Source organism: Dipodomys merriami, unplaced genomic scaffold (assembly GCF_024711535.1).
Source record: "Dipodomys merriami isolate MVZ:Mamm:240054 unplaced genomic scaffold, mDipMer1.0.p SCAF_64, whole genome shotgun sequence".
NCBI lineage: Eukaryota > Metazoa > Chordata > Mammalia > Rodentia > Heteromyidae > Dipodomys > Dipodomys merriami.
Window position 1 is genome coordinate 3,545,862 of NW_027206224.1, and position 12,607 is coordinate 3,558,468.

At 46.5% G+C, this 12,607-nt stretch overlaps 1 protein-coding gene across 1 annotated transcript; it reads right to left on the reverse strand.

Moving 5' to 3' along the window:
- Positions 1-881: 881 nt before the first annotated feature.
- LOC138815434 (pyrethroid hydrolase Ces2e-like) lies at positions 882-10,065 on the reverse strand. The gene is made up of 12 exons (XM_070004848.1): positions 9,905-10,065; positions 7,648-7,852; positions 6,581-6,716; positions 5,831-5,964; positions 5,492-5,750; positions 4,980-5,078; positions 4,544-4,684; positions 4,322-4,402; positions 3,950-4,094; positions 3,340-3,477; positions 2,758-2,830; positions 882-2,327 (listed from the first exon to the last, which is right to left on the reverse strand). Exons 1-12 carry the CDS (start codon positions 9,978-9,980, stop codon positions 2,141-2,143), a joined length of 1,674 nt encoding a protein of 557 aa, XP_069860949.1. The 5' UTR covers positions 9,981-10,065; the 3' UTR covers positions 882-2,140.
- Positions 10,066-12,607: the final 2,542 nt, after the last annotated feature.

Sequence of the window (12,607 nt, forward strand, 5' to 3'; positions counted from 1 at the left end):
GCTGGGGAGCTGAGAGTCTAGGTTCTTGAAGTTCAGGGTCCAGTAATGAGTTCCTTTATTTGCACTGAAAATCACAATGCTTCTTCTTAATTCCGTGGCTGTGCTGAACCAAAGCAAGACTGAAGGTCTCCATGTATGCACCGTCATTCAGAGACCCCGACATCCACAATAACCATGTTAATAGTAAAAACATGGAATGAAAGGATTTTAGAAGCATTTCTGAATATTTTAGGAGGTTGATGAAAACTTACACTTAGTGATCTGGACCACAATAGAAAGAGAGCGATAGAGAGAGGATGAGAGAGAAAAAAAGAGAAAGGGAGATAGACACAGAGAGGCAAACATAGACAGAAATAGACATAGACACAGAAAGACAAACTAAGAGAGATACAAGCTGGGTGCCAGTGGCTCACACCTGTAATCCTAGCTTCTCAGGAAGCTTAGAACTGAGGATCTTGGTTCAAAGCTAGCCCAGGCAGGAAAGTCAGTGATATTTTCATCTTCAATTAAACAATAAAAAACCCAGAGTAGAATCCAATAGAAATAAAAGTATGTGTGTGCATAAAGTGAGGTTTGAAAGTATCCTGAACAACTTGCAAATAGCAAAAAGGGCTGGGATGTAGCTCATTGCCAAAGTGCTTGCCTAGCAAGCACACCATCCTGTGCTCCATTCCTAGTACCAAAAAAAGAAAGAAAAAGAAAAGACAAAAACAACCCAGCAAAGAATGTGTGATGCTCAGATGTGCATCTAGTTGTGGATAAAAAGTGGGGTGTGCATTCATAGACATCACTTCTCAATAAAAGAAAGGAAGTATGACATATACTCCATCCTCAAAGCTTTAATTGTAGTGACTACAAGCCACAAATAATACACAGTATGATATGGTCCATTGGGTTATTATTTATTCCAAATTATATATAATTTTAATAGCAACTAAAAAGAATTGGCCCAGACAGTCGTGGCTCTTGCCTATAACCCTCGCAACTCAGGATGCTGAGATCTGAAGATCAAGGTTCAAGCCAATGCAGGTAGAAAAGTTCCTGAGCCTTTTTTTTTTGGTTGTAGGGTTTGAACTCTGGGCCTGGGCGCTGTCCCTGAGCTCTTCAGTTCAAGGCTGGCTCTCTGCCACTTGATCCACAGTACCACTTCCAGTCTTCTGGTGGTTAATTGGAGATAAGAGTCTCACAGACTTTCCTGCCTGGGGTTGGCTTTGAACCCTAATCCTCAGATCTCAGCCTCCTGAGTAGCTAGGATTACAGGTGTGAGCCACCAGTACCTGGCTTTCCTGAGACTCTTATGTTTAATTAACCAGCAAAAGCAAGAAGTGGAGGTATGTACAAGTTGTAGAGATCTAAAATTGAGGAGAAAAAGCCAAGTGAGAAGGCAAGGCCCTGAGCTTAAGTCCCAGGACTGGAATAAAAAACAAGCATACACAATCAGGAGTTTACAAAATGCTGAGTAAAAGGAAGCAATTAACTGTCAAGTGTGTGAAGGAATTTCTTTGGATAAAAGAAACATTTTAACACATGATATAGGAGTGGATGTGGGTGAATTTAATTGTATATAAATTGATCTATAACAGAGCTTTGTGTTGGCACGTGTGTGTGTGTGTGTGTGTGTGTGTGTGTGTGTGTGTGTGTGTGTGTGTCTGTCTGCCTGTCTGTCTGTCTGTGTTAGAGACACTTAGAAATTAAATTAGTTTAATTGTTGGCTACTTAAAAGTTAGAAACATGGGATTTTGACCCCCACCAAAGGGTAACATGCTTAGAACACCTTCTTCATTAGAAGAGGGTCTGGTGACTTGGATTAGACAGAGGTTGGAAATATGAGGTGAGCAGAAAGAAAGGGAACTAGACCCATTGGGGTGTGAAGGGCAGTGAGCCCCACTGGGGTGGTCCAGCTTCATTGCCTTGGGGGCATTTATTGAGCAAATCAAACAGAGTGCTCAGGCAAGTTGGTCATGAATAACATTCGGGTAGTTGTTCGTAAGTATCACCTAGTTGGGTAGGTGGATGGCTGGATAAAGACAGGATAAATGGCTAAGTGAATTTTGGACTCAATTATTTTTTCCTGGTAGATATATGGGCAACTCCTGCTGATCCTTCCTGCACTTAAGCCCATTCTTCCTGACATAGACCACTACAGTTCTACATGCTTCTCCTTAGCCCCCTTGAGCTCCTGCATCTTCTGGGGCAGGGTCTTGGTCCAGAACTTCAGCCTGGAGGCCTTCAGGGACTGGCCCACGGCAGGATGGATGTCCAGCTGTAGGTACAGCTCATTCTTGTCAAATATAGGCCAGTGGAACAGGTCCTCACTGTTGGGGTTCCTGTGGACACACCCTCCCAGGAGGAGGGGAATGAGGGTCATTCTGAGTCCCTGTGAGCCTGCACCCACCCACCTCATTAGAGTCATGACAGGCAGCCCAAAAGATCAGGAGCTGGGGTGGGGTGAGAATGAGGGAAACTTTTCTGATATAGGAAAACAAGGCCTTGCCCCTAGTGTCTGGTCCATATGGCTCAGAGGTATCTCACAGAGTCGAATGCTGATGTTTCCACAAAACTGTGGTCAACTTTTCAGGTATCTGGGGCAAGAGAAAGTGACTTGTACCTACAATGCACTGTTTCTGTGTGAGTGAGTCTTGGGGTTTGAAAGGGAGCTGTCACATAATTAAGGATTATGTATGTTCATGAAGATGCCACAGGAGATCACTAGGTGGATTCCAATCCAGACAGGCAGGATTAGGTGTATTATCTCACCCATTCCGGGCAAAGTTGGCCCAGTACTTCATCATCCTCCTGCTCAGTAGCTCCTCCTTCTCAGAAAAGTTAGCTGCACAGAGGAGAACAAGGGTCCACACTTTAGACAATATTTCAGGGTGACTACTTCTACTCTACACCCTCCATGCATCTATTGTCTGATTCTCCATACCAGGCCTGATCCTTTTCTTCTTCCCTACCCAGTATCAAGCACTGCCGTTGCACAACCTTCCATTACCCAACCCAGCCTCTAGCTAAATACACCTGTGTGTATTCCTGGACTAGAGGGCACTTGGACCCTCAGTGCCTGGCAATCATTTAGGGACAATCATAACTTCCAACTATGCACTCTGTACCTATGTCTGACACCTTATTGTAGGTGGGGACAGGTGTTGGGAACACAGGCTGCTTGGGAAAGGGCTTGGATTCTAAACACCTGCAGCTTTTTGAATGGTAAGATTTTGCACACTTGATCTTGTCCTCTCTCTGAGCTTCAGTTTCCTTACTTAGACCAGGAGGAGAATCACCTTACAGAAATCATTGTGTGGCCCATTCTAGCTTATAGAAATAAAGAAGACTCACGGCTGTTGCCATAAAAGAAAGACCCGAAGACAAAGGCAACTTCATCCCCATGATCAGCCTTCACATGTGGGGGCTTGAGGCCTGAGATGATGTCCTTACGATGTTGGAATTCATAGAAGTAGACAGGGGCATGGAAACCTGGAGGTGGAGAAATTATGGTGATCACATGGTGGTCCCTCACTTGGAGGTGTCCTTCCTCATCTTTGGTGATAAAATAGCTAGGTTGACACTGGCAAGTGAGAAGCTTCAGGCAGGAGGAGGCCTTGCAAAAACCAGAGGTGCTCATCACAGTCAGTGCTATATTCTCTGTCTAGGATTGAGTTTGAGGACTTCTTCCTGGTGATCCCAATGGGTTAAATTATGACTTGTATTTCCTACCTGTGTGGTCTTGGACATAGTCACTGACTAAGTTTCCACTTCTTTAAAGAGCCAGTGATGCCTGTGTCTTACCATGGCCATGAGAAATCACTGAACTGTGGGACATCAAGTGCCCCACATGGGGGCCTTGAGAGAGACAAGGGTGGGGACTTGGACTCTACAGAGCTGCGCTGGGATGCAAAGCTCTGAGCTGCCTGCTGCATAGTCAGACCTCAGCTAGAGATGTACTCACGCTGAAAATGTGCTACTTGCAGTGCGGGCATCACGAACATGAAGTCTCCCATCATGTCTTGGAACTGGGCTTGGAGGGTCTGGGGGTCCTCGGTGTCCCCCATGTACTCTTCCATCAGCAGGTGAGCATACTCAGCAGGCAAGTTCTATGCCAAGAGGATCAGAGAGAGTCAGGTTAGGCAGGAGTGCAGTGGCAGGGAAAGGGAAGCCTCTGTGTGGGGAAATGGGACCTGGGTCATAGTGGGGATGAGGCTAAGCTCAGGTGTTACCCTGCCACAAACACATTCATATACCATCCTGTATTCCTGAAGGTTACTGTATGAACAATATCTTGTGGTTTCCCATTCATTGGTGCAGGTGTTCAGATCCTTACCTTGCTTCCTACCATGTTCTGCATAACAGCTGGCAATGTCCTTTGGTTTATTCCCTTTATCGTGTCAAAGAATCCCACAGTCTGAGTGATGGAGAGATAGTTTAAGTTTGGAATGTCCTGGCCATGAAGGTATCATGCCCTGTCCCACCATGCAACCCCTACCACTCACACACATAACAGATGAGCTCCCCAGACTACTAATGAGTTAGAAGTAAGTCTCACCATGGGAATGATCCAGCCATACTCATCACTGTTGATTCCGATGATGCTAGGAACAGGGTGGAAATCAGCAGAGGCCAGCAGCTCCTTGGGATGCCTGGGTAGGAAGGTCCCATCCACCACTCCAGAGATGACCTGGAAGGTCTGAGGAGGCATCCATGATGAGTATTTGGGATCACATACCACGTATTTTCTCTTGTCCTCATGTTACTTCCACACTATCTATCCCAATTCTTCCCAGCATTCTCTCCTACACACATCCCAAGTAATCCAAAACTTGGGTTAACTCCCCTTAATTTTCATTTTGTATCTAGGGCTACAACATTAGAGTCATTTGTTGAGAGTATTAGGACTGAGTAACATACCCTGTCTTCCTCTCCCCATCTGGGAGCAGTGGGCAGGCCCCCCTGCCACACCCCACCACACCATTCACCCTGACCTTGGTAATAGCCAGCATTTCCTCTTCACTCTTGGTGCGGAGGCAGCGAACCAGGGCTTCTGAGTCCATCTGCCCACAGGCAGACAGGTTGGCCACCATCTGGAAAGCAACCAGGCAGGGTTGCTTCACCCTTTAAAGTAGCAAGAGAGGTTTTCCCAGACCCAGATTGATGCAAGTTTCTCAAGATCTCTTATAGTATAGTGTGTGGATTGCTGTAGGTGTAAAATTGCTCCCATTCTGCTTAGGGACCTTGGTAGGAGGGTTCATCCTCCCTGCATTCATGGTTGTGTCCACATGGGAGAATCTGGGTGTAGCTCTCTTAGCCACAAACCACACATAGCCTCTTTTAGGCTAAGAGGTGTGGATTTGACACAGGAGCTCTCAGCAATTTCCAAGAAGTTCCCAATTTACCTCCATGGTCCTTTTTGTCCCAAGCAAGCAGGGTGAACAAGAAGTTCAGAGGGTGAGGGAAAATACAGGGAGTCTGGACCAGGGCAGCTGAGGGCACTCACTGAGCGGACTGCTTCAGAGGAGCTGGAGATGAGGTCTGGCAGCAGGGCCACCCCACTCTCCATAATGGCACGATGGAAGAGTCCTCGGGACATGGGGGACACGACATGTGAGGACACACTTGTGCCACCTGCAGACTCGCCAAAAATGGTGACACGGTCGGGGTTGCCTCCAAAGTGGGCGATATTCTGTTGGACCCAGCGTAGGGCGGCCACTTGGTCCAGGTAGCCCCAGTTGCCAGTGGCATGCTGGTCTCCAGTGCTGAGAAATGATAGAGACAAGGGTCACAGGGCTGCCCAGCTCTTCTCGGCCCTCATTGCCCATTTCAATCCCAGGCTCACCTGAAGAAGCCCGGGACTCCCAGACGGTACTGGATAGTGACCACCACCACATTTTCAATAGCTGCCAGCCTGGATCCATCATACCAGGAAGCCAAACCTACAATCAGTCCACCACCATGGATCCACACCATCACCTGGGAAAGTCATGACAGCTATCACTGATTTTCATCCATTCCCAATGCTACTTTTATCATCCATTACATTTTCCATGGTTTTGGATGTGGGCACTTGCCAACATAGAAAGAACTCCCTCAGGACCCTCCGGACTTGGCCCTCAGTGAGGGTTCCATTATCCCTGTGGGTCTACTCCTGGAATCCAAGTCTGAATTGATGGCTCCAAAACTAGACTATTGGTGCCTTAAGTCTCTTGGCCATCTAAAGTGGAAAGGAAAGGGGTATTTTCCAGATTATTTCACTTTAATACTAGCATTGGCACAATAGATAACCCCTAACTTGGGTGATCTCAAAGATCAGCTCTTGAGTTCCTTAGTAACTCTTCTGGGCTCATGTTGGGACAGTGAGTTCTTGTTTGATTAGAGAGCCCAGGCCTCTAACATCTGGGAGAAGTTAGGACTCTGCATCCTCTACCATTGGTGATTCACTCTTCCTCACAAATGCTGTTTGGAACCTGATAATGAAACTTCTCATTAGGTTCCATCTTGCCTCACAGTCCAGGTTGTTTTTGTCACTACTGAGAGTCATTCAGAAGAAATGTCCTCCCACTTAGGTCAACCAAGTCCTGACACTCACAGGCAGGTTAGAGCCCTCTTGGGCACTGGCAGGTGAATAGATGTTGAGATAAAGGCAGTCTTCAGACATGGCGATGGGAGGTATAGTTAGCTTCCCCGTCTTCAGTGAATTCATTAAGTCAGCATTTTGCAGACACCTGGTTATAATAGTATACAATTATTCCAGCATTTGTCTCATGGTCAAAAATCTGATCTTGAGGCTAGATTTGTTCCCAGCCGCTGTGAACCTCTGTGGCACTGGTGCCCTGTTTATTCAGAATCTTTTCTCATGTCTCTCCCAACCGAGATGCAGACCACATGCCTGGGATGGGTGAGACTCTCCATCTCAAACTAGGATGGAGCTCTGACCTCCTGGAAGCCTTTACCTTGTTGTGCACATTGGATTTCTCTATCCTAAGTCTTGGAAATCTTGAATCATAGAGCCTTCTAGAAACATTGTTTGCAAGGGTTGACATTTATACTTTCTCTCTGTGCCAGTTAAGGCCTGGACAGGGTTGCTGCCACCATACCAGTGTAGTATGAATGAATGAAGCTCAGTTACACATAGGGTAATGGATATTGTTGGAATTCAAATACAAACCCCAAGGGAACCACATTCCTTCCACCACATCTCCACTTTGGAAGCACAAGGATTTTTTCCTTAGCCAATACCACTCGGCCCTTTGAGTAGGCAGAGTAACTATGGAGCTTGGCTTCTGCAAGTAGTCCTCACTGCTGCCCTCCACAGGGATCTGTAACATCTGCTGCCAGACCAGGAGCTCTATGAGGTTCATACAGCCCAAGTGAACCTTTCCTGGGGATATCTCCTCTTCTGGCAGAGAAAAATTCTCATGGCTCAAGTATCTCTGTGCTTTGGCACCTGTTACTAGCACTGTTCATATGCAAAGCCAGAGCTAGGAGCCTGGCAAAACTGCTCCACCTACTGAATCTCAGCAAATTATTGCAAAAATTGACATGGGAAATGCTCCAATGCAAAAGAAATGGAGTGTGTGGTTTACATGGGAGAAACATTAAGTCTGGGCCAGAGTACCCATCCACTACAGAGATTCTCACCCTGCAAGAGCTTACATGGCTGGGTAGGAGGTGGCATCCCTCACACCACTCCAAGGCTCAGGGTGCTCTGGAGGGGCAAACCGCAGTGGTCCTACAGGTGGCTTGGCAAAGGGAATGCCCAGGAAGGTGTGCACTCCCACATTGGCGTCCTTCACATGGATGAGGCTGCCCCGCACCTGCCCGGTGTGTGTGGTTCTGATGGGGCTGGCTGGGTCCTGGCCTGTGGGTAGAGAGATGCACATGAGAGTTGGGTGTGCCCCATCAGCTGCCATTCATGCTGTGGCTCCTGTTGGCTCTATGCCACCCACAGCTCAGCCTGGCAAGGTCCTCTGATCTGCAGGTTCAATGGCTTCATATACTTTCTGCCTGCAGACTGTGCTCTAACACCACTGTTTTCACTGACCTGACCCAGATCTTCCTACCAGGCAGGCTTCCCTGAGGTTCTTTGGATCTTGGCACCATCATTAAGCCCTTGGAGCTTCTAGCTTGGGTGTTGGGTGATAGGATGATAAGCATCAATTCCAGTGACCTAACAGGTTTTACGAGATACTAGCTGGATTCTGAGGATTGGACTGAACAGTTCCAATTCTCAGGAAACTCACACTGGAGGTAATGAAAATGCCAAGAAGAAATGAGGGCTGCAAGGAGAGAGTAACAGAGTCTGATTACATCATGAAATCCCTGGTCTGCTTGTGTTGGGGATCAAGGAGGAAGGAGGCCACTGGAAATCATCTTATGGTCCACATCAACCTGGCTTGTGTAATCATGATGATTGGATGCTGCATACATTTGGTTCATTTCCCCTAACTTAAGACAGAGAAGACTCTCATGTATGCTCATGTTTGATAGCCCCCAAACTCCTGCTCCTTCTAATGTTTTGAGGCATCCAGTCAGGCCCACAAGCTGTTGCTATTTTTTAATCAGTACCAATTTCTCTTCTACTGGAACCCTGTTTCCCCTATTATTATCAGGTTATATAAACTCTCAAACCTGATCTGTTTTTGCAAGATAAGTAACTCTCCTGCCCCCAAGCACTATCTGGGAGCTAATTGTGAACCAGGAAGCTTCCTGTCACCTGGTATGGCTGAAGCCAAGCTAGCAACCACAAATAGACACCATAGACAACAATTTCCCAATATCTTTCCAAGTCCAAAGACATACCGCTGGCCTCCGTGTTGTCTATGCAAGAGGTTTTGACTAGATGGGATCTCTGACCCTGGACCTCACTGTGGTCATCAGCCACTCATGCTTCATAGTTATTACAGGAATGGATAAGCATTGCTCACAAGTTCCTGTTAGAGACCAGCTACCTGCATGTTGCTTCAAGCCCCTGATGAAATGGTATGAGGAAGCTGAGCCATGCAGAGCAAAAAGTGACCCTTGAATTAAGAGATTTAAAACCCTGAGTCTTCTGGATAGCAAGATTTGTACACCAGCTTCTCCTGTTATGAACAGTTGTTATCTTGGACTTGTTATTTCAGAATCACAGCCATTGCCTGATCAAGAGCAGGTAAGGGAGGGAAATGGTAGGAGTGGGTCATGGGTGAGGTGAGGGAAACTCCTTAGGGCAGATTAAATAGGACAGGGTAGGGAGTTAACCAGGGCCTACCCTAGCATGCTCTGGGGTGAGGGGATCAAAGGCTGCACACACATTTCTGTATATAATCCTCTGGTGGCATGAGCTCTTGATAAGAGCCTGGAGACTTTGTGGTAGGCATGGTATACATTCCCTTTGCCCTAGAAAGCAAGCCAAGCCTTTGCCCAGAGTTGATACCTAGGTGAAAGAAACCCAGTGGCATCTCAGTTCAACTTCCTGATGTGTTTCTGGGGCAACCTATGTTGGGGCATATTGGAGCATGCCATTGATGCTTTCTGGTGATTAAGGGGACCCACTCAGAAACAGAGGATAGTGAGAATGACAATTGCATTAGCAGATTCAGTAGCAGTTACAGCTTCAGATGCAACAACACACGGAGGAAGGAAATGTCTAGAATTCCTGACTGTGGCTAGCACATGTCTGTGCACCTCAGTCTCTTTCATATAGAGCTCATTCCTCTGTGTCCTCGAGCATCCATGACCCTCTCTGAACTGTATGATCACCACCCTGGGCTTAAGTTACATAACTTTCCCACATTATCATCTGTCATCTCCTCCTGCCCCTTTCTCTCTTCTTCCTTCAACCTCACACTCTCCTGTATACAATGTAGCAGATCTCACCCTGGTCCCTGTCCCCTCTACCCCCATCCCAACCCCTCCCCTGCAGGAGTCTCACCCTGGATCAGGAGTGGGAGAAGCAGGAACTCATAGACCACTGCAGTCAGCCAAGCAGGAAGTGGGTCCAGCAGCATGGCTGTCTCACAGCACGGTTTCTGTGCCTCTGTGCAGCACACTGCAACTCATCAACAAGAATAATTCACATAGACCTTGCCTAGTCAGGAGTTTGGACCTGATATGGAGTAGGCGGAGACCTAGGAGAGGCTGGGCAAGGTTGTTCCTGCAAGTGAGTGGCACTACAGGGGAGTGGTCACCGGAAGTCAGTTGTTAGCACTCTGAGTGTGAGGCCTTCCCTTCTCCTGCTTTCCCTTTGCTCTCCTCCAGAGGTGTTGTATAACTTCTGGAGCCCCTGGGATGCTAGGGATTGTCCCTAAGGTGAAGGTTTTACTGGATGCAGGCTCAGGATCCCACAGATGGTCAATATGTTCTCCCCCTTCCCCGCCCCCGGCTCCCCCCTTCCATTAGGTAAAGGTGAGCAGAGACAGGGAGTATGACTATGCTCATTTTGAGATTTCTTCTTGAACTTATTGCTCATAGATGATCAATTCCCCCTCAAGGTTCTTGATCTGAAGGTCTGTTTGGACCCCTTCCTATTTAGGAATGGCTGTCCATTCAATCATAACTTGTCACTGTGACATTTCTTAGGGACCCATCTCTCTGTTCATCCATCCCCAAGCTGTGGCTACTCTGGTGTGTTAGATCAAGAGCAGTCATTTACTCACTTGATAAACATTGAAAGAGAACTTGCTGATTGTAAAACTGTGAGAAGACAGGGCTCTCAGGTAATCTGGGAGTCAAGTCTGTAATCGGGAGTATGTGAAACACATAGAATTCTGCTAGGATGAAGTGAGAAAGCAGGTCCCAGGTGCTGCAGCCCAGCCTGACTTCACAGAGGACGTGGCAGGCTCAACCTGTGAGAACTAGCTTTGATTCTTCAATCTGGTTCAAAATACTGGCAAATACCTACAACCTGGCTCCAAAGCCTTTCCCTTTTGGTACTAAAGTAAGGAGTCAGGTCTAGCCAGTGCCATATTGGCCACGTGGTTGGATGGTAGGGTCTGGCATCTTGTCTTCATGCTGGGGGAGGGAAACACCCCTGCCTATCACCTGCCTCCCAGGTGATGGGAGTGCCTGGATCCCTGGAGGCAGGGGTGGGCACTTGGCTGATAGGTTACTGAATCTGTCAGTCCAGTGCCTGGGCCTGGGAAATTCCTGTGGACCTGCCCACTGCGCAGATCTATTTAGGTCTGGACCAGCCCAGCTGCCATAATGCATTGCCGTATGTTTCAGTGATCCTGTCCTGTGTCCTATCTCCTAGCTCATCTCTGGTTATCATGGCATCCCAGTTCAGCTCTCGCTTGTTGGTATTATTTTTTGTTCTTTCTTTCCTCTCTAGCATGTTTCCTAGCTGTGTTATATGTATTTGAGGACTGCAGGCCTTTGTAACAACTAGCTGCCTGCAGCCTGTTAATTGTGTAATAAAGACTCTAGTATTTCATATTCCAAATGTGGTTTCTGGGATGATTCATCTTATAACATTAGTTCATGGGTTATAGCAGGACAAGGGGAGAAAGTGAGGCTGGAATGTTTGTAAATCCAGGCATTGGTCTGGAACCTCAGGATCAGGACATTTGGCTACTCAGAATCTATAGCTTTCTCTGACCTTCATTCTCCTAATCTAAGTAGCTCCTAGTCTGGGGAGCTAAGAGTCTAGTCCTTGAAGTTTAGGGTTCAGGAACAAATTATTTTATTTTCACTGAAAACACAATGCTGCTTCTTAATGCCATGGTTCTTGTGTACCACTACAAAGCTGAAGGTCCCATGCGCCCTGTCACTTCCTGCACCATCAGTCAGAGACCCTGGCATCTAGAGTAACCATGCTAATAGTAAAAAAAAAACATGAAATAGATGGGTCATAGAAGTATTTCTGTATGTTTGAGGATGCTGTTGAAAATTTATATATACATGGTATTCTGGACAAAGCCGAGGAGACAGAAACAGGATATAAAGAGAGAGGAGACAGAGAGAGAATGAGAGAGGGAAAGAAAAAGAGAGAGAAGCAGACACAAACAGAGGGTAAATACAGAAATAGACCTAGACATGGGAGACAAATGAAGAGGGACAGAGAGAAAGCATCAGAGACACAAGCCAGTTGCCAATGGTTCACACCTGTAATCCTTGATTCTCAGGAGGCTGAGATCAGAGGATCTTAGTTCTAAGCCAGCCCAGGCAGGAAAGTCAGTGATATTTTTGTCTCCCATTAAACAATAAAAAACCCAGAATAGAATCCAATAGAAATGAAAGTATGTGTCTGCATAAAGTTAGTTTTGAAAGTGTCCTAAACAACTTGATTAAAAATAGCAAAGTATGTGTCACACTCAGATGTGCATCCAGCTGTGGTAGTCAGAAAGTGGTTTGTGCATTCATAGAAGTTACTCCTCAGTAAAAGAAAGGAAGTGCACTTGATTCTCAGGGCTTAATTGTAGTGACTACAAGCCAAAAATAATTCACTTAGTTTGATATACTACATTGGGCTATTATTTTTTTCAAATTATATATAATCTCAATAGCAACTAAAAACAATTAGGACAGGCAGTAGTGGCTCTTGCCTATACTGCTAGTAGTTCAGGATGCTCAGATCTGAAGATCAAGGCTCAAAACTATCCCAGGTAGAAAAGTTCCTGGGACTCTTTTGTCTAAT